Raw genomic sequence first — 22418 nt, 5'->3', positions numbered from 1 at the left:
GGTTGGGACGGACTTTCCTTGCCTGATTCGCGCTCTCTTTTCTGTCTAGGCTAGTGCCTGGCATGTGGTTGGTGGCCAGTACTTGGCCGAAGTACGTGCAGGACGAAGAAGCTGTGCGCTGATCTCGAGGGCCGAGGCCGCCTTTGTGAAAGTCTCGAGCTGCAAGCGACGCGGAGACACGAGGGAGCGCAGCTAACGTGGGGGTGACCCAGGGTTCCGGGCTGCGGTCCAGGTGTCAGTAGGCAGTGATCGGTGAGCTAGTCAGTGATCCGGGAGCTAGTCGTAAGGGCCTTGATCTTGTCGCTAAGGAATTTGGGGTGTGATGGGTTACCCAGGAGTCTATTGAAGCCAGTGCAGGGTGCGTTGGGAACTGTGAGTATTCTTGGTGTGTAGTCGGAGTATGGACAGGGGACGGTGTGACAGGTTGGGTTTTGGGAGGAGTCATTGAATTTGGGAAGAGTGAAAATAAGCCATAGTTGTCATCATTGTGTGTGTGTATAGATATATAGATATTTTTTTAACTGACTCTGGTGCCACATATACAGGTGTCACCCTCCTGACATGTTGGAAGGCAGGTCGGTGTTTGGCAGCTTGTTTCCATCAAGTGTCTTTGGGAAAGTTCAGTCCTGCCTGGCGGGTGAAGGCACAGGTCCATTTCTGCCTTCACAGGATTAGAGTAAATGTAAACATGGGCTACTGTCCAGACATCAGGTTTTAGTCTTATTTTCCAAATGCATCAGGTCCAATTTTGTTTCCTTTTTTTTTTTTTTAAGTTCAATTTTTAATTTCTACACCCAGGATGGGGCTCTAGCTTACCGTGAGACCAAAAGCAGCACGTTCCACTGGCTTAGCCAGCCAGGCACCCCTGTTTTCTACCTTCATCTTCACTAATATACCTTTGAAATAGGGACTTTGCTGATTCTTAGACCATGGTCATTAGTTCACCTGTCTTATACACACACACACACACACACACACACGGTGTGTGATCATGGTATTGCCCCACATTCACTGAATTTAGAAAGCAGGCCGCTTCTAGCTTGTAGCAGATTTTGTCCCTAGAAACAACAGACTCTGCTACTCAGTGGTACATAAGGGAAGGTGAATAGGCGGAAAAGGTCTTGATTCAGTGTCACTGGGACTCAAGTAATTCTATACCAGTTACTCACTTAACTAGTGAGTCTGAACTCGGTTTGGAGAATTACCCATTATGAGGTTGATGAGGACCTGTGTTCATTATATCCTGAGGGGCATCTACCTGTGTCTAATCTTGTCTTTAGCTAGTGATAGTTAAGATGATGCCACCTTTCTGCAATGTTAATTTACACTAGTGGCAGCTCCAAATCCCATCTTTGAGATGCCTTTCTTTTTTATCCAGCATATTCAAATTTCTCAGTACTGTTTCTCTTTGGGGGCCTGTGTTTGCATCCCCAGGCTGCCTTGAGGGTGGGTTCCTAGGACCTAGCTTACCCAGCCCCACCGCGAGCAGGTCTTGTTTGGCCACTCCGTTTTGCTGTGCAGTTGGTCAGGCCCAGAACGCTTGGCTCCTGTGTGTGGAGGGCAGGAGGGTGATCCTTTATGCCATGAATTCCAGTTCAGAATCCCTCTGGCAGGTTGTGTGGTTTGCTGGGTTTTTTTGTTTTGTTTTGTTTTGTTTTTTACTGAAGCTGCTCTTTCTTCTAAAGTTTGTTGCCTCAGGGACCCAGCGAGAATGGAGACCTCTGCCATTGCTCAAGGTACGGTCTTCAGCTTCTGGATGTACCCCATGGGGAGTAACATTTCTTTCAGACACTTCTCTTTTGGCATTTTTTTTTTTTTCCCTGTGTTCCCCTGTTCCTTTCCAGAAGGCTCATTGAATTTTTGACTTTTTTATTATTGGAGAGAAGGAAGACCATGGAGCCTGCTCTTTGCTAGGCTACAGAAAATGGGGAAGGAATGAACTTCCAGGGCTATGCCCTGGAGATTAGTCTCTCAGTTGTTTTCCAAGACGTCTACTTTCTTTTTTCTTTCTTTCTTTCTTTTTTGGGGGAAGATTTTATTTATTTGACAGAGAGAGAGCACAAGCACAGGGAGCAGCAGAGGAAGAAGCAGATTCCCCCCTGAGCAGGGAGCCCAATTTGGGGCTTGGTCCCAGGACCGTATGGGGTCATGATCTGAGCCAAAGACAGATGCTTAACTGACTGAGCCACCCAGGCGCCCAGATGTCAACTTTCTTTTAAGAAAATGTCTCTTAAAAAAAAAAAATCTGTTGGGGCGTCTGGGTGGCTCCGTGGGTTAAGCCTCTGCCTTGGGCTCAGGTCATGATCTCAGGGTTCTGGGATCGAACCCCGCATCGGGCTCTCTGCTCAGTGGGGAGCCCGCTTCTCCCTCTCTCTGCCTGCCTCTATGCCTACTTGTGATCTCTGTCTGTCAAATAAGTAAATAAAATCTTTTTAAAAAGTCTCTTTTCCTTTGTTTTCATTCTTGTACTGCTTCTAATCTGACAGAGCAGGTTTCTAAAGCTATGCATTTCTCCCTGGATTTCCTGAACATAGGTGGTTCCTTAAGACAGTGTTCCAGGCATAGGCTTCTCTCATCTCCTTGTCAACCTCTGTGGCTGTGGTAATTTCATCAAGTGGCTTTTCTACTTCAGTCTGAGAGAATGACATATTTTATTTGTAAGGAGGACATTGTTTTTGTTATAAATAAAAACCTTCCATCTTTTAAAGATTGAGGCTGCATTGCAAATCCCAGAACTGTAAAACCCTAGCCAGAGTTATTGACAGAACAGCAAGTGGGGATTGATCCTTAAACGAAGGAGGGAAAAAAGCAACATATGAATTCTTCTGGCTTTGGCCTTTGGCCTTTGGCCTTGAGTCTAGCTCAGAACATAAGGGATGGAATTTGGGACAGCCTTTCCGTGCTGTCTGCTGGGCTGGGACTAACAAAGTTTGGAGCTTACACGCTTGTGTTCCTTAGCACGTGTGGAGTTTAACTGTAGTTTAAAGCCCCTGGCCTGTTGAATTACCTAAAAAACATAGTAAAGGAACAAGTACTTGTTTTGTTCCGATATCTAAAAGATGTGTGTAGGGAAAGACTTCCCTGTAGTCAAACGTGTGCCTCAGCACCGCCTGCTCACCAAGATCTTCTCTGCGGCTTAGGCTTTGCAGATGCCCCACAAGAGAGGCAGTGGTTCTGTGGTAAGGTCAAGGTCAGTGCCCACATCTTAACCCTTACATTTTTAAACCATAGCGCTTGTGTAAGGACAGTGTCTTTGCTGAACCATGTGACTGGCTAAGGTACTCATTCATCCCTGCCTTTACATAAAATCAGTTATAAAAACTCTTGCCTGTGAACAAAGTAGCCAGCATCTCCATGTGGCCAACTTGAAAAGTGTGTGAAACTTCTCCAGGACTGGTCCCGTCATAGCCTCAACTTGTATGTGGTATTTCACTCCCCGCATTCCTCACCAGGTCTGTCTTATATTCTTTGCCAAATCACAAGATCCTAACATTCCTTTGACTTAAACATTCCTTCCCCCCTGCCAAAAGGCAGAGCCTATTCCTGTAAAACTTCCAACACAGAGCAGCAGAACCTGTGGGCAGGTGGCTCCCAAAATAAGGAAGGGAAGAAAAGGCCAAGCTACACTTAACCTGGTTCTCTGTCCCTGAACTTCAGCCAGGGGATGATTTACAGCAAAATGCTGGAGTTGTTTAGAGGAAATCCTTCCTGTGGACCCAAGGAATCAGTCCAAGAAGCATTCCCTTTCTAAGATTTAAAAATAACTCTTTGGTTTCAGCCTGTATGTTGGGAATTGGGGTTGAGAGGTTGGCTTAAAGAAGAAAATAAATTCATTTGGGATGTGGTGAGTTTGATGTGATGGTGGGACATTGAAGCAGAACCAGCCTGGTTGTGGTTAGAGAGTTAAGATTTGGGAGTGGTCAGAGTGGTGATAGTTGGAAATACGTCAGTGAAGAACCGGCCTTGGGAAAGAATGCAGAGCAAAGACAAGGTCAAAAACCAATCCTTCCCCTGTCAAAGCATAATTTTAAAAAATTGTTTATAAAGGGGGTGTCTGGCTGACTCAGCCGGAAAAGCAGCAACTCTTGATCTCAGGGTCATGAGTTCAAGCTCCATGTTGAGTGTAGAGATTACTTAAATAAATACATAAACTAAAGGAAAAAAAAAAACCAAGCAGAAAACCCCACTTGTATATAAGGGAAAGCAATAATTGATTGATTTAATTTAGCAAAAGCAAAAACAGGATTTATATGCGAGAAAGAGTAGCAAGAAAAGAAGGAAAAACCACAGATTGTATGAAAATTGTGGCTTTTGTTTCTTATGGGCACGTACACCCTTCATCAGCTGGCAGCCCACAAAGAGGCTGGTATTCTGCCCTGGGGCAACAGAACAGAATATAAAATACTAACTTCACTTGCTTATGGGTTCTCCAGAGGACCTTGAGAGTTCTGGTGAGGTGTATGTGTCTGACTATCTCTGGATGAAGAATGTCTCTCGGTGTCCTTCATAAGTCCCCTGATCAGTTAGACCAGGTCTGTGCTCTTCCCCTCGTCTGGATCGCTGACCTTCTCCCTTTTAATCTGACTCAGCCCTAGTCCACACTAGCCCTGAGCATTTCAGTCTCCTTCTGAGTCTCCAACATGAGCTGAATATTGTTTTGGGGACAGGCAGCATAGCCATATTTAGACCCCTGAATATTAGCAGGCAATGCCAAAAAGAGCAAGGGAATCCTAGGTACTCTTAAAAATATTTGGAACCCATTTCATATTCAGTTTACTCACCAGCCTGTTGAGTTGGGAGATTAAGGCCCAAGGATTAGTTTAGACAAATTTAGCTAATAAATATTCGCAAGCCCAGTGAATCATAATTGAGAGCATTTACTTTAGAGAACAAAAATCCTGAGAGAAGTTTCTAACTTTGAGGGATACCTGGGTGGCTCAGTAGGTTAAACCTCTGCCTTTGGCTCAGGCCTTGATTCCAGGGTCTTGGGATGGAGTCCCGCATTGGGCTTCTTGCTCCACAGGGAGCCTTCTCTCTCCGCCTCTGCCTGCCTCTCTGCCAGCTTGTGTGTGTGCACGCGCTCTCTCTCTCTCTGACAAGTAAATACATACATGTATGGAACATACATAAAACTTTTTTTTTTTAAGATTTCATTTATTTATTTATTTATTTATTTATTTATTTATTTATTTATTTGACAGAGAGAGATCAGAAGTAGGCAGAGAGGCAGGCAGAGAGAGAAGGAAGCGGGCTCCCTGCTGAGCAGAGAGCCTGATGCGGGCCTTCTTCCCAGGACCCTGAGATCATGACCTGAGCCGACGGCAGCGGCTTAACCAACTGAGCCACCCAGACGCCCCATACATAAAACCTTCTTAAAAATTTTTCCTACTTTGAATCACTGCTTCTGTTCACAGCTGCTGAAACATACTTTCCATAAAAAATATATATATATTTAAACACCTCCACACTCCTTTTTAGATGATGTGCGTATTTTTTTCTTTTGTTATAAATGTTATAAAACAGAACTTTTCCATCTCCGGAGCTCCACTCCTACCGTGAGCCATCCAGTTTTCCAAAAGCTCAGACATGATTCTTGGTTTCCTTTTTTGCCAGACTCCCCTCAACCATCCCTCAGCAAACCCGTCCATCGAACTTCCAGCTGTGCACTAACTCCAATCACCTCTGGCCCAAGCCAGCCTCATCTCTTCTTGTACCATCTAGCCCTTCTGGGGCTTGTTTGTCATACAGCCGTTTGATTGGTCTTTTTATTTTAATTTAATTTTTATTTTATAAAGTAAATATGTATTTTTAATCTACACCCATTGTGGGGCCCAAACTCACAACCTCGAGGTCAAGAGTTGCACACTCCACTGACAGCCAGCCAGGCTGATCTTTTTAAAGCATAAAGCAGGTCACATCACTCTCCTGCCTGAAGCACTGCCATGTTTTGCTGCCCTATTAAGAACAAAAGCCAGACTCCTCACCATGCTCCTTAAAGCACGACCTGACTTGGCCTTTGCCGACCTCTGATCCTTCTTCACAAACCACTCTCCCCTCCTAGCATTCCACCATCTTGTTCCCACCTCAGGGCCTCCGCAGGAGCTGCTCATTCTGCCCGAAAGCTCTTCTACCCAATATTTGCCCCTTTCAGTCCGCATTAAGTCACCTCCTCAGAGAGGCCTGGCCAGATTTCCTGGTCTAAAGCAACACCCTCTCTGGATCAGTCGGTGAGGCATCTGCCTTCAGCTCAGGTCATGATCCCAGGGTCCTGGGATGGAATCCTACCTCTAGCTCTTTGCTCAGTGGGGTGCCTGCTTCTCCCTCTGCCCTTCCACCCGCATATGCTCTCTCTCAAAAATAAATCAATCTTTAAAGCAGCACCCTCTCCCAGCATTCTCTTTCCCTTCACCCTTCTCTTTTTTCTTAGTACCTGTACTCATCTTTGTTGCTCTAGCCCACCCTTTCTCCTGCCTTAATTAGAGAGATGAAAATCTGGCTAGCAGCCCTCCAGGACTTGCCTCCTCCCTGCATGTGTGAACACGCGTGTGTGTGTGTGTGTGTGTGTGTTGCTTTCGAGGAGGAAAGGTGGTTCCCCTGAGCCGAATGAAGGGGACTCCAGAGTCCCCTCCCTCCTACTGATCCCTTGAACCTCAGGGCCCAGTGTTGCCATGGTCAAATGGGATGTGCAATGGAGTGGTTGGTGTGAAACCTTGACATGTATCCCCCTGGATTTGGGGCTTATGGAACCATAGAACCCGATGCCTTCTGTCTTCCTGAACAGTCTGCCCACAGCAAGGAAAAGAGGAAGCTACCCTCACTCTGCTTCTCCAGCCCAACAAATTCCAACCCTAGTATCTAACCTGTTACTTTAAATTCTTTTTTTTTTTAAGTTTTTTTTTTTTTTAAGTTCTTTATTTATTTGTCAGAAAGAAAGAGAGAGCACAAGTAGGGGGAGCAGCAGGCAGAGAGAGAACCAGGCTCCCCGATGAGCAAGGAGCCTGATGTGGGCTCCTTGATCCCAGGCCTGGGATCATGACCTAAGCTGAAGGCAGACGTTTAACTGACTGAGCCACTCTGGCGTAGTTTTTACTCTAAATTCTATATCCTGACCCCTAACCCTGACAGTGATCTAACTTTTAACTTGTATCCTAACCTTAGCTCTGTTGACCCTGACTCATTCTCTTCTGACACTGACCTTGTAACTCTGACCCTTGGTCCTTAAACTGAAGTCTTAAACCTTAGTTATTTGCCACAGCCCTAATATCTAATCTACAGCAGTCCCTCACCACCACTCTAACCTTAACTCCTCTGATACTACTTTCTAACCCTAACCCAAACCCTTGTCCCTGAACTTCTAACCCTTCAATCTTAGACCTGGTTTCTAGATCCAGAGGCCCTGACATTCATCTTCCAACCTTATAATCTTACCCTACTCTCAGCACTTAATCCCTAAATTCTGACCCATGGATTCTAATGTCAAACCCTCACCCATAAACTGCTAACCTCCAGGATCCTGTAACCACAGAGCCCCTACCCTTACTCCACAAATGACAAGACAGTACTTCACCCTACCATGAGCCACAGACAAGGGGAATAACAGCAACTCAAACTGCATAGGTCAGAGGATGTAGTGAATGCCAGCAAATTAATCCACCAGGCAGAGAACATGAAACAATAGGACTCTTAGAAAGACAGACAAAGGGGCGCCTGGGTGGCTCAGTGGGCTGGGCCTCTGCCTTCGGCTCAGGTCATGATCTCTGGGTCCTGGGATCAAGCCCTGCATCGGGCTCTCTGCTCAGCGGGGAGCCTGCTTCCCCCTCTCTCTTTGCCTGCCTCTCTGCCTACTTGTGATCTCTGTCAAATAAATAAATAAAAATCTTAAAAAAAAAAAAAAAAAAAAAAAGAAGCCAGAAAAACTCCCCTAAATACAGGATGTGGTAGACTAGCAGCAACCTAAACAAGCTTTCAAATCTCAGAAGATGGGCAATGAAAGTCCCTATTATTGTAACCGTGCCTCTATGTCCCAACACAATAGCCTCAGCAGGTCATCCTAGACCCACGGTGGAAGAGAACTGTACTTAGTAAGTGGTAAAACTCTCAGACACAGATGGATGGCTCAGTAAAGCCCTTGCCCTAGGACACAGAAAAAGAAACCTCAGCAAAATACAATGACCACCATAACCCAGGAGATAAGAGCCATAGTCAGCATTGCCATTCCCCAGTTTCCCTAGCATAATCACTAGGACTCCAGGAGAAGCCCAGAAACAAGCTAACAACCCAGCTGAACGAAAGACAGGAACCCTATATGAAACCAGCTCTTTCCCCAAATTCCAGACCCTGACCTAGATGGGATCCCAGAATCCAATGTTCCAACATGAACCAAACTTCAAGAAGCAGGCGGAGGAGGAGGAGAAAGGGGGGGAGGAGGAGGGGGAGAGGGGGAAGAGGAGGAGGAGGAAGAAGAGGAGTCCATGCTCTGATAAAGAAGGAATCCCAGAATTCTCCCTTTTGTCCCATTCCCAGCCCCTTTCCCACCACCAGGGTCCCCATGCACGTGTAAGAGACAAAGGACAACTAATGGTAGTAACAGAAAATATTTACCAATGGTACCGAGGAGGTGCTTCATCTTGCTTATGCTCACATGACTTCTACATGTACCTTGTACTTAGGTATAATTTGCTTTAAATTGAAGAACACTGGTGAAACCTAAAATACATACATTAGAAAAGAAGGCTGAAGAATCCATCATCTAAGCCTCCACCCTTTTCTACGAGTTAGAAAAAATAAGCAAACTAAACACAAAATTTATTAAAAAGAGTCAAAAATAAGAGCAGAGATTTCTCAAAATGAAAAAAAATCAAAATACAAGCTTATTTGAAAATTTTTATGTAGTTATACATACAGCAAAGTGAACAAATCTTAACTCTTCAGATTTTAAATATAACTACACCTGAGTAACCATCACCCAGATCAAGATACAAAACATTTCAAGCATCCAAGCGGTTATAATCAATATTCTAAATGAGGTTGGGGAATATTTAAGAAAATATATTTTTTAAAGATTTTATTTATTTATTTGATAGAGAGAGATCACAAGTAGGAAGAGAGGCAGGCAGAGAGAGAGAGAGGAGGAAGCAGGCTCCCTGCTGAGCAGAGAGCCCGACTTGATCCCAGGATCCTGAGATCGTGACCTGAGCCAAAGGCAGCGGCTTAACCCACTGAGCCACCCAGGCGCCCCTAAGAAAATATTTTTAAAGATGAGAGAAAAAAGGAGGCAAGAAACCCTTGGGAGTAATAAGATAATGCTTAGACATTAAATATAAACTACAATAATTAAAATTGTGCCATTGGGATAGGATTGTGTCAGTCATGGACAAAACTTTCAGAATGAGGATTTTTTTTTAAGATTTTATTTATTTGACAGAGAGACCACAAATAGGCAGAGAGACAGGCAGAGAGAGAGGGGAGAAGTAGGCTCCCTGCTGAGTAGAGAGCCCAATGCAGGGCTCCATCCCAGGACCCTGAGATCATGACCTGAGCCAAAGGCAGAGGCTTAACCCACTGAGCCACCCAGGCGTGCCAGAATGAGGGTGTTGGGTGTAGAAGAATAAATGTTTGAAAAACAATCAAAAATTAATTTTTAAAAATGGTTGGGTATAGACTTGTCTTACAAGATATTTATATTTCTTATAAATCCATTTTCATCAAATAGTGAAGTATATGTATATGTACTAGTCAGTGGTATTCCATGAGAAAGAGTAATGTTCATGCAGTTGAGAATTCATCTAGAAGGAAACACCTAGACTTTAACCTCAACCATATACATGATAAATTCTGCCTGGCTTTAAACGGGAGAGAGTGAAATACAATGATAAAAATGTTGGGATGAAATTTAGGAAAATATTTTTATATCCTCTGCGGTGAGGAAACTTTCCCAAGCAAGGTATGGTCTAGAAGTCATAAAAGAAAGGCTAGACCACTTAAATAAGTAAGTAAATGTAATAAAAGACCATGAATGAATTGTAGATCGTGTTGTAAATTATAGCTTTTTGGCAACTACAATAAATAAATGTTCCTTACCAAATGGCTAATAGATATGACTCTACAAATTGATAAGTGAAAACATGTCCAGGCAAGTTACAAAAGAAGAAATGAGTTGTCCTCTACTCCTCTTTGGATTAGAGTTCTAATCATCTTGAACGGAGCCTTTGGAGGAGTCGTTTCTTAAGGCAGAAGTAAAGACTTGATGCATTTCTTTTTTTTATTTATTTTTACTTTTTTATTTATCTGACAGATCACAAGCAGGCAGAAGCAGGCAGAGGCAGGCAGAGAGAGAGGAGGAAACAGGCTCCCTGCTGAGCAGAGAGCCCGATGCAGGGCTCGATCCCAGGACCCTGAGATCATGACCTGAGCCGAAGGCAGAGGCTTAACCCACTGAGCCACCCAGGCGCCCCAAGACTTGATGCATTTCTATACAAGACAGAAGAAAGAGAAATTAAGGAGTCAATCCTATTTACAGCTGCACCCAAAACCATAAGATACCTAGGAATAAACCTAACCAAAGAGGCAAAGACTTGGGGTCTGTTAGGTGAGGGTGGATGGCTCTCCCTGATGTTCTTTGGAGCTCCAGTAACTCCCAATTGCCTGCAGCACATCTGCCTTTAAAATGCAATCCTGGGGACGCCTGGGTGGCTCAGTTGGTTGGACAGCTGCTTTCGGCTCGGGTCATGATCCCGGAGTCCGGGATCCCAGCTCCACGGGGAGTCTGCTTCTCCCTCTGACCTTCTCCTCGCTCATGCTCTCTCTCACTGTCTCTCTCTCAAATAAATAAATAAAATCTTAAAAAAAAAAAAAAAGGTAAAATGTAATCCTGTGGGGCACCTGGGTGGCTGACTGGGTTAAAGCATCTGCCTTCTGCTCAGTCATGATCCCCAGGGTCCCGGGATTGAGCCTCACATCGAGCCCACATCGGGCTCTCTGCTCATTGGGGAGCCTGCTTCCCACACCTCTCTCTGCCGGCTTTTCTGCCTACTTGTGATCTCTCTAAATAAAATCTCTTAAAAAAATAAATGTAGTCCTCATCTCAGATCTGGTATCTTCTCCCTCAACAATTACCGACTGGATTACAGCATTTATGTAGAGTTCTTGTCTTTTTTTTTTTTTTTTTTTTTTTTTTTTTTACAGAGAGAGAGAGAGCAATCACAAGTAGGCAGAGAGGCAGGCAGAGAGAGAGAGGAAGTAGGCTCCCTTCTGGGCCGAGAGCCCGATGTGGGGCTCGATCCCAGGACTCTGGGATCATGGCCTGAGCCGAAGGCAGAGGCTTAACCCACTGAGCCACCCATGCACCCCATGTAGAGTTCTTGTCTTTAGCCTTATGTAGCCGGTCAAGATACTGTTCTACAAAGTCACTTAGCTGGGTTAGCTTCTTCCCTACCCCCTTCAGGGTGGTTATGGAATTTAAAACACGGCTTGTGCAATCCTTAGTGTTTGTATTCCATTTTGAGTCCTCCCACATCCTGGCTGGTTTTAATTGTTTATGCCTGTGTATGTGAAACATAACTGTGGTTTCAAGGGAACTTTACCAAAAGATATGCTTGGAGAAGTGCTGCTCCCCCTCATTCCTCCTCTCTTGTTCCCATTCCCCATTTCTTTCCATCACTTCCCCACCTACTCCCTACAGGGAACCATTCTCTTCTGTTTCCGGTTTACCCTGTCTATATTCCCTTTGCACAAATGAGCGGATACAGGTGTAGTTTGGCTTATCCTCTTCTTACACAAATGTAGCCTACAGTAGATACTCTTTGGCATTTTTCTTTCTCCTTTCCGGAATGCCCTGTATGTATCAGCTCACAGAGACTGTTCTACTTTTTTTTTTTTTTTTTTTTAGATTTTATTTATTTATTTGACAGAGAGAGAGATCACAAATAGGCAGAGAGACAGACAGAGAGAGAGATGAGGAGAAGCAGGTTCCCTGCTGAGCAGAGAGCCCAATGCGGGACTCAATCCCAGGCCCCCGGGATCATGACCTGAGCCGAAGGCAGAGGCTCAACCCACTGAGCCACCCAGGCGCCCCTGTTCTACTTTTCTTTTACAGCTGCATTGTTTCGTTATTGTGTGATGTCACCTACTGTGTTCAACCACTCCCCTATGCATGGACATTTAGGTTGTTTTCAATCATTTGCAATAACAATGCTGCAATGAATGACCTTGTACGTACATGTTTTGTAGAGAGGTCTTCAGAGTTGTAGATTCCTAGGAGTGAAATTACTGGTTTGGGAGGAAAGTGTATACCTAAGTTTATTAGGTATTTGCCAATAGTTTTGTTAGGTATTTCCTTTTGCTATTGATTTCTAATTTTAGTCCGTTGTGGTCAGAGAACATACTTAGTATGATTTCAATCCTTTCAAATTTATTGAACATTTTTAGTGCTCCAGGACATGGTCTATCCTAGAGAATATTTCACATGCACTTGAGAAATACGTGTAGTTCTGCTGTTGTTGGATGGAGTGTTCTACAGATGTCTAGTTAGGTCTGTGATACCTGCATAGGTATAGTTACTCCAGTCTTCTCTTTTACCTTGGATCTTCTGCTTATTTGCTCTATCCAGGATTTAAAAATGGAATATTGAGGGTCCCTGGGTGGCTCAGTGGGTTAAGCCTCTGCCTTCACTCGGGTCATGATCTCAGGGTCCTGGGATCGAGCCCCACGTTGGGCTCTCTGCTCAGCAGGGAGCCTGCTTCCCCCTTCTCTCTATGCCTGTCTCTCTGCCTATCTATGATCTCTGTCTGTCAAATAAATAAATAAAATATTTTTTAAAAAGGAATATTGAAACCTCCAACTGTTATTGTGGAATTGTCTATTTAGCTCCTTAATTTGCCTTATGTATTTTGGAGCTCTATTTTTAGTTGCAAAAATGTTCATATGTCTTCTTGCTGGATTGACTCTTTGATCATTATAAAATATCCCCTGTCTCTGCTAGCAATTTGTTTGATACTAGTATAGCCATGTTAGGTTTCTTTTTGTTACTATTGGCATGCTTCTTTTTTGATTCTTTTATTTTCAACCTATTTGTGTCTTAGGATCCAAAATGTGTCTCTTGTAGCTGGCATCTAATTGGATCATGTTTTTATTCATTTGGTCAATCTCTACTTTTGATTTTAAAGTTTAACCCATTTATGTAGTTGTGGATAAGATAGAATTGTCCTCTGTCATTTTGCAATTTGTTTTCTATTTGTCTTACGTCTTTTTTTTTTCTTCTGTTCCTCTGTTGTTGTCTTTTCTTGTATGTTAAATATTTTTCAGAGTACTGTTTTCATTCCCTTGTCTTTTTTTTTTTTTCTTTTTATTTATTTATGGGAGAGAGAGAGCATGTGGTAGGGAGAGAGTGCAAGTGAGAGGGGCAGAGGGAGAGAATCTCAAGCAGGATCCACACTCACCACGGAGCTCAACATGGGGCTTAATCCCACGACCCCAAGATCATGACCTGAGCCAAAATCATGGGCCACAGCACAAGGTACACAGCTGGCAGTCAACCAGCGATAAGTGTTAGTCCTCCATCAAGGATAGTGTTATTTTCTTTTTAGTCTTGCCAAAAACGGTTTCCACTGTGCTTTGGTAAAGGGCTATGGGAGGGACCACTATGCATGCATTCGTTCATTTATTCATTTATTCCCTTTCTCCTCACACTACAGCCAAACATTTTAATGAGTTTAGAATGACTCTTTTTGTTTATGCGTTTGCATAAAATATGGATTGTTTGTAGTTATTTTTAGTTTGCATAATGGTATTGAGGTACTTGAATTATTCTCTCTTTCTCAGTGCAATATTGTGAGATGTACTCACACTGCCAAATGTACATTTTTAAAAGATTTTATTTATTTATTCATTCATTCATTCATTCATTCATTCATGTATTTATTTAACAGAGAGAGAGAGAGAGCATGAGTAGGCAGAGCAGCAGGCAGAGGGAGAAGGAGAAGCAGGCTCTCCACTGAGCAGGGAGCCTGAGGCGGGGCTCAATGCCAGGACCCTGGGATCATGACCTGAGCTGAAGGCAGAGGCTTAACCCACTGAGCCAGCCAGGCACCCCAGAAAAGCTTACTTTTAAATTTACATGGAGTTGCAAGAGGTCCTGAGTAGCCGGCACTATTGAAAAAAAGTTGGAGGACCCCAAAATTCCAATTTCAAAAAACTTACTACTAAAATATAGTAACTCTGTGGCACTGGCATTGGGATAGACATATAAAACAATGGAGTGAAATTGAGAGTGCAGGATAAATTCAAACATCTATGGCAAATCAGTTTTTGACAAGGGTGCCAAGACCTTTCAGTGATAGAAGGAATAATCTTTTCAACAAGTGGTGCTGGGATAATGAGATAATCACACGCAAAAGAATGAAGTTGGACCTCTGTCTCCCGCCATAACAAAAATTAACTCAAAAATAGATTTCCAACCTAAATTTAATAGCCAAGACTATAAAACTCCTAGAAGAAAACATAGAGGTTTTGTTCTATACTTTTAGTGCAGCAAGAGCAGCAACAGGGAAAAAAAAATGCATTGAACTTGATCAAAATTCTAAATTTTGTGCATCAAAATACATGATCAGGAAAGTGGAAGACAATCTACAGACTGGGAGAATATATTTATAAATTATAATATCTAGTATTCAGAATATATAGAGAACTCTTACAACTTAAAAATAAAAAGACAAACAATGCAGTTAAAAAAAAAATGGGCAAAAGACTCAAATACACATGTCTCCAGAGAAGGTATACAGATGGCCAACAAGTACTTGAAGATTTTTTTTTAATATGTTTTATTTATTTATTTGACAGAGAAAGATCACAAGTAGGCAGAGAGACAGGCAGAGAGAGAGGGGAAGAAGGCTCCCCAAAGCCTCTACCTTCGGCTCAGGTCATGGTCTCAGAGTCCTGGGATCGAGCCCGGCATCGGGCTCCCTGCTCAGCAGGGATCCTGTTTCCCCTTTCTCTCTGCCTGCTGCTCTGTCTACTTGTGAAATAAATAAAATATTTTTATATTTATAAATAAATAAATAAAATATTTTTAAATAAATAAAATATTTTTAAAACTTTTGTAATTAATGTGGTATCAATACAAACTAGATTATTATACATTAAAATCTTTTCATTCCCGTTTTAACTATTAAGAAAATATTTCAGGGGCGCCTGGGTGGCTCAGTGGGTTGAGCCGCTGCCTTCGGCTCAGGTCATGATCTCAGGTCCTGGGATCGAGTCCCACATCGGGCTCTCTGCTCGGCAGGGAGCCTGCTTCCTCCTCTCTCTCTGCCTGCCTCTCTGCCTACTTGTGATCTCTGTCTGTCAAATAAATAAATAAAATCTTTAAAAAAAAAAAAAAGAAAATATTTCAGAAAATATTAGTCAATGGAAGTTCTTTGAAAACTGTCTATCTCTCAAGTACCTCCTGGTTTTAACATTCAATGAGTCTGTGATGTTCTAAATTCCCCAGATTGTGCATTCTGATGATCGGATGTCTGTACCGGTGATGGAGGCTGACATGAAAGCTGTTCATCTCACAAGTCTTTTATGGGTTCTAGTGTAAGTTTTGGTATTTATGCAGCAAGGCATGCAAGAAAGGCCAGTCCTACCCAGCTTGACATCTCTTGTTGTGACCACAATTATTATTTCTTCTTTTAAGCAGAAGACAAGAGGAAGGAGAGAAAGAAAGTTTTATCTACTCTCCTGTCTTTGCTCTTCTCTCTCTTAAAATATTGGACTTAATCTCTAAATCTTAGTTATCCAAGGGTGTTGCTTTTTTCCTTAAAGGAAAGAGCAGATATCAGGGAATCCTTCCTCTGTCCACAGCCTCTGTCAGGCAGTGTCCTTGATGAAAACCCATGCCTTGCTGTTCCTCTTAGACCAAAGCATTGGCCATTTCATGTCTAACATGTGATGTGCCCAAAGACTAAACCACGTAGCTCACACATGAAAGCTACAAGAAAGTTGGAAGCTAAAGAAAGTTGAGAAGAGTTCCCATTCAAAGATCAATGAATCAACAGCTGGGAAGACTCTTCAGCCAGCCTCCTCCTCCTCTTCTTTGTCAGATTTCTGTTCTTGGTGTGTAGGGGCTTGAGGGTAACCCTTGTCTGCTGCGGTCCCATGATCTGAATGCTGCAGCTCCTTGCTACTTGAGAACTTTCTACATGATACTTGTCGAAGTCAGGCACAACATGCTCACCTCGGCGGGTTTCTGTTTCTGCATAGTGTGAATGGGATCCCTTCCGGGGACACAAGCAAAGGATGGAAGAGATGGAGGAGCAAATCATGGAGGAGTCACCAGAGGGAGGAGCTAACCAGTAGGAAGCATTCTGAGGAGGTTACTCCTATCCTGGCTACCTTTAGCCTCCTGACTGGGAGAAGGGAGAATAAAAATCAAGACTTAGGGGATTTGGGAGCAGAGATGACATTCACCGCTGTAAGTAACCTGGTCACTGCCACATATGGGTTCATTTGGCTTGATGTAAGAGAAAATCGAACACTTCTTTCTATTCTCAGTGGATTCTGCCTAAAGATGAGACACAGACTCCTGCTTCAGATGCCTTCGTCTAGGACCTCTGACCACTGTCCCTGGTAGTGGGGTTGGAAGCTTGCAGAAGTAATGCTAGATCAGGAGTCCAGAGACTTTGGCAGCTTCAAGGTCCGACCCCTGGCACTTATCCAACAATATGAATATAATATAATATTCTGTGAACTCCCAGTCTGAGCTGTAAGTTCCTCATTAGGATGAAAATCCCTTGCCCTACCAACCGCAAAATGTGATTATTAGATTACAGAAAAGAACATGTCTTGGAGGGGAGACTTTCCTTATGAGCATTACTGAATGACTTGTGTGTGTGTGGTGCTTCAGACAGCAGTGGTGTCAAACTTGTCCCAGCAGAGGGAGGGAGTAGAAGGAAGGGAACCCAGAGAATATTTGTGGGGCCTTAGGGTAGAGGAGGCAGGATGTACATTTTGGTCCATCTTGGCTGAAGGAATGATCCCTGCAGCATAGGACAGACCTGAACTTGAGCCATGACTCCATCCATTTACTGGTTCAAAATACTTGGCTTCTATCCCACAAGAGAGTATGAACTGATTGGAATAATGCATGGGAAGAGGGCTTAGGAACATAGGAAATGAGCCACACAGTTGATGACTCAGTTTTTACTGTGGTGTTATTCCCACACAAGCCCCCTCTGCCCCCGCCTCTCAGAGAAAAGCTCTGGGGCCTATCAAGGAAACTGCCTTTCTTCCCACCCCTGTTCCTGGGACCAAGGAAGTAGAGTTCACCTTTGCCTCTTGTAGGTGAGCCCCTGTGCCTGTAGGAAGAGGGAAATCTGGAAGACAAAAAAACATATTCAGAGATGCTGCTGCTGTCTTCTGACCTTAAGGGGAAAAGCTAGAATGAGAGAGACTCTGGCTGGCACATGGGAAGCATCAGATCCCATCAGAAGGTGGAGATTGAATAATTGCCAGTGACCAATGATTTAATCAATCATGCCTTTGTGGAACTGTATAAAATTCCTAGACAGGAGAGATTCCATTTTGAAGCTCATTTTCCTTTCTTTTTTTTTTTTTTTTAAGATTTTATTTATTTATTTGACAGAGATCACAAGTAGGTAGAGAGGCAGGCAGAGAGAGAGGGGGAAGCAGGCTCCCTGCTGAGCAGAGAGCCCCATGTGGGGCTCAATCCCAGGACCCTGGGATCATGACCTGAGCTGAAGGCAGAGGCTTAACCCACTGAGTCACCCAGGCACCCCTCTATTTTCCTTTCTAACTAATGAACTCCTGAACTGGGCCAGAAGAGGTCATGGTATCACAAACAGTTGCTTGTAAAATCCAAACTGGTCCTCAGACCATAAAACTGTTGACACGACCTTTATGAAGACAAAAATTGTTGACGAATGCATCTCAGTTTTATTTGATAACAACTATAAAATAATCAACGAGGTAGTCATCGAAGGCAGCCCAACCGGTTAGCACTGGATTAAGTTTTTTTCTCTTCTTCATCTCCTGTAGCTGTCCTCCTTCTTTCTCACAAAAACCGCCTACTTTCCCATGGGAGCAGGACACTTTTTGGGTTACCCCGGAAACTGTGCTTGCCAAATTACGATTCTGAGACCTCTCAGCTAAAGGCCATTGTTCTTTTTCAGCTTTGCCTCTTTTTCTAAGTTGACACGATCATAATGGAACCTCCATAAACATCCTAGACCAGGGGTCCCTGGGTATCTGGTTTTGGATGGATGCTAGATAGTATTGTCACAATTGTATTAAATTGTGGGATACCCAGTTGGTGTCCACAGAAAATGGGAGGATTGCTTGGTGTGGAAAACCCACACATTTGGTGTCAGAAGTGTTGGAGAAGAAGGAAATAGTTTTATCTTCAGTAGAAGAAGAAAAGGGGTTTTCCCCTTCAGATATGAGAGGCACGAAGAATCGTTTTCAATTTGTTACAGAGCCTCTTAAGATGTGAGAGGCTTGAAAAAATTGTTTTAAGTGAGAGAAAGTACCAACCGAAAGTAGAAAATTGGGGCGCCTGGGTGGCTCAGTGGGTTAAAGCCTCTGTCTTCAGCTCAGGTCATGATCCCAGGGTCCTGGGATCGAGCCCCGCATCGGGCTCTCTGCTCAGCAGGGAGCCTGCTTCCTCCTTCTCTCTCTCTGCCTGCCTCTCAGCCTACTTGTAATCTCTGCCTGTCAAATAAATAAATAAAATTTGAAAAAAAAAAAAAAAGAAAGTAGAAAATTGAAGGTGAATGAGAGTTTCAGCGTCCAGATGGGAAACAGATGGGCCTGTTGAGTGTAGAGGCTGCCTTTAGGCAACAGGCTTGAGCAATGGAAATCTGAAGAAGGCAAGTGGGTCCACAGTGACCGGAGACCACTGAGCTGATACAAACAGGCTTATTAGGCAATCCACCTGAAATAGCCATGGGTCCTAACTGACTAATTACAGCCACATGCAGTTCCTAAGATTACCAAAAAAGGGAAAATTCCATAAGTCCCTATACTTCCTCCTTCCGCCCTATAACTATAGCCCCTCGCCACCACCTCCGGGCAGTCTCTGCTTCGTTGTCCTGCCTGCTGCTCCCTAAACTTTTATGTCTCTTATCCTGCCTTGGGTGACTTTGACCACTGGCACTCCTGGCCCCCACACAATCAGAATGCTCTGCACTGAGATTCCCTACAGTTAAGCATGAACACTGTTTCCTCTCAAACCAGCCACTGACCAGAAATCTGATTCTATTTCCACAGACCCTCAGCATGTTCTTTTAGGGTTTGAGAAATGTAAATATACAGACTCTGGAAATGAGTGTTTTTAAGGTTTGAATGCCTCGGTAGTAATCAGGGACTTGAGAAAGGTCCTGGGTTTGGAAGTTCTGGAGTTTACTCCCAGCTTTGATATCAATGACATTGAGGGAATCCTTTCTTCCTTTGGGTTCAGTTTCTACATCTGTAGAGTTAGGAATTGGGATTAAACAAAACTGAACTGCGCTTCTACTCCTCCCTCCTACTCCTCCCTCCTGCTATCCAGTAATCCTGGATATACCCCAGAAAATGAACAAGCGTACGTAACTCACCAACTGCAAAGGCAGCCCACACAGAGATGGCCAACACAAGACAGCATTTGAGAAAACCTCCTTCATGGTGGGAGAAAAGCTGTGAAAATATGCAGCCTTTGATGGCTGGAGAGAGAAAGTTCCATGCAAAGTACGCATTCTCACACAGATCTGACTGACCAGGAAGCAAAGTCTAAAGGCTTCGAGTCTGTTCTTTCCTTAGGCCATTTGAAGTGAATTTTGTCTGATGCTATTAAGTTGCTTCATTTATTTCCCTAGAACAATTGGACATTAGAAGAAAATAATCCCGGGGTGCCTGGGTGGCTCAGTGGGTTAAAGCCTCTGCCTTTGGCTCAGGTCATCATCATCTCAGGGTCCTGGATCGAGCCCCGCATCGGGCTCTCTGCTCAGCGGGGAGCCTGCTTCCCTCTCTCTCTCTGCTGCTCTGCCTGCTTATGTTCTCTCTCTCTCTGTCAAATAAATAAAATCTTAAAAAAAAAGAAGAAGAAAATGATCTCAAAAATGGAATTTTAGGAGATGCCAGAAAAAAGAGCTAGTGAGGACTATCTAGAGGGGATCACTTGGTAAAGAATACACACTAAGAACTTTGCAATTAAATGTTTATAAGTTGATCTTTGTCTCTGATGTAAGAAGGATAGTCACTAGGAAGTTCAGTGACACATGTTAAATCAACAGATAATAAAAGACAGGAAGAGACAAAACAACCCACTCTCATTTCTTAATCTTCCATATTATTACTTTGGTGTTAATATTTAGTAATCAATAATAGTATTGAAGGGAAAACCATACAGTATTTGCCAACAGCTTACTTGCATTGTTGAAAATATGATAGTACAAGGCAGTTGACATTATTTATATGAGGGTTTCAATCCGTAAGGAAAATTTTATACCTAGGTAATTTCTGACCAAGACCTCCTGAGTAAAACAAATAGTAAATTATATAACCCTTTTCCTACTCAAACGTTTGCAAATTTGTATGTCCACTTTAGCTGCCGGGACTCCCATAGTTGCTGTGATAAACAGGCTGGACAAGATTTTTAAATTTCCAGTTTGTTGATAATGAAATAACGATGTGTGTGGGAGTGGGTGGGTGAGGGAGGAAATGTCTTCTCAAGGCTGAGATGCCTGGCAGTAGAAGACCGTGAACTTTGGTTTCAAGGATTTTTTTTTTTAATTATTTTTGAGTTAACTCTACACCCAGCGTGAGGCCCGAACTCACAACTTGGAGATCAAGAGTGGCACACTCCACTGACTGATCCAGCCAGGCGCCCCGAAGGAAGGGAACTCTGAAGCTGGGAATGTGGTCACCACTGATACCTATTTCTTCCAACTCCAAATTCTGTAATTCTGTAATGCCTAAATCTCACGAGTTTCTATTTCAGTTTTTTAAGCGTGCTGTCCACTACCACTTCAGAATCTAGTCGTTCTTGCCAAACCTGGACCTAGCTCATAATGTGTTGCATGGTGCTGATGTTTCCCAGTTATTTGTGTATAGACCCTTGAATATTACTTGTTGCTGGAATTACTCGGGACCCAGCATCAGTTCTCTATTTGCCCTGTTTTTTCACAGATTCACACTGAAAAATCATGTTCACATTAAATAAGTCGATGGTGGTGGGGGGAGGCTAGGTGACTCTGTGGGATAAGATCTACTTTAATTATCAAAACATACTTAGGAATTAGATACAGTGTTATCCTCATGTCACTGATCTGGAAAATGCAACACTGTCAGGTTAAATAACTTGCCAATATCCATATGTCTGATGAGTAGCACAGCTGAGATTTGCACTGGCTCTAGGGTCTTTCACTTTTACACCGCACAGTCTCCAATATGGGTAGCCTCGTTGTATATTTTATGGAGTATTTAAGAACCTAGATGTTTGCTGATTGCAGCCTTGCAGGAAGCTTATTCTTGTTTCTTTCCTCTTACGGCAGATTCAGACTCACGGGAGTGGGATGCTGCTTTAAAGAAAGGAAGGAGTGAGAGAAGGAAGACTGGGAAAAACAGAGAAGGGAGAGGGAGATGAGGGAAGAGGCCAAGGATCACGGATTTCCAGGTAGGTTGAAACAAGTCAGAGTTCTACCAGCACGGTAGGAATGGGCTTGTCTCCTTAATTCCCACTGGCATTAGTAATTTCAGCATTTCCCTGGGTTGATGATTAGAAAGTGATATGGCATTGTTATTTTATTATTATTTTTTAAAGATTTTATTTGTTTGAATGAGATAGAGAGCATGGGTGTTGGGGAAGAGGCAGAGGGAGAGGGAGAAACAGACTCTTAGCTGAACATAGAGCCCAGCATGAGACTCCACGGGGGGCTGGTCCCTGGACCCTGAGATCATGACCTGAGCCAAGTCAGATGCTTAACCGACTGAGCCACCGAGGTGCCCTGCCTTTGTTACTTTAATTTGCATTTTTCCACCCAAATGAATGTGAATACTTTTCTAAGAGGATGTGTCTCTCTGGGTTGGTCCTTGTGAACCGAAAATTCATACCTTTTCTCCAGTTTTCCTTTAGTCTTTCCTCAGAAATTCATAAGTTATTACTTCTGTGTAACTAATCAAATTTTATAATCTGCAAAGTACATTTTTACTAGATTTATTATTTACATGCTAATTGTATATTAATTATGTTTATAGAATATATTATCACACAAATATTTTTACATGGTGTTTAATCAAGTAATTCCATTTTATTATTACATAGTTTCTGCTTTCTTATCTTCTTTGATATGGTTGTCCCTGCCTCTAAATTTGAGATGTAGTCATGTAGTTCTTTTTGCAAAATTGTATTGCTTTATATCTTTAATTTAAATACTTCAGTTGTC

The 22418-nt window shown here is 43.1% G+C and overlaps 2 protein-coding genes across 3 annotated transcripts in view; one reads left to right on the top strand and one right to left on the bottom strand.

Annotated features, from left to right (window-relative positions):
* Positions 1-22418, top strand: part of FBXW12 (F-box and WD repeat domain containing 12) — a 62190-nt gene that overhangs the window by 216 nt on the left and 39556 nt on the right. The window contains exons 2-3 of one of the 2 annotated variants that reach the window (XR_014304286.1): positions 50-252; positions 1686-2439. Coding sequence is in view for 1 of the 2 variants with exons in the window: in XM_082704515.1 (XP_082560641.1) it covers positions 21616-21649 (34 nt within the window). In the remaining variant the exon portion in view is untranslated. Of the gene's footprint in view, positions 1-49; positions 253-1685; positions 2440-21527; positions 21650-22418 lie in introns of those variants that run through there. The other variant, XM_082704515.1, reaches the window with a different exon arrangement.
* SPINK8 (serine peptidase inhibitor Kazal type 8 (putative)) lies at positions 16341-19837 on the bottom strand. The gene is given in 3 exon segments (XM_082726058.1): positions 16341-16539; positions 19593-19634; positions 19637-19837. Coding segments are annotated over 3 exon segments (258 nt in total). The 5' UTR covers positions 19731-19837; the 3' UTR covers positions 16341-16417.

This window comes from Mustela nivalis (genome assembly GCF_964662115.1).
Source record: "Mustela nivalis genome assembly, chromosome: 1".
Taxonomy (NCBI): domain Eukaryota; kingdom Metazoa; phylum Chordata; class Mammalia; order Carnivora; family Mustelidae; genus Mustela; species Mustela nivalis.
The sequence above is the reverse complement of the archived record's forward strand: the minus strand, read 5'-3'. Positions and strand labels throughout refer to the sequence as shown.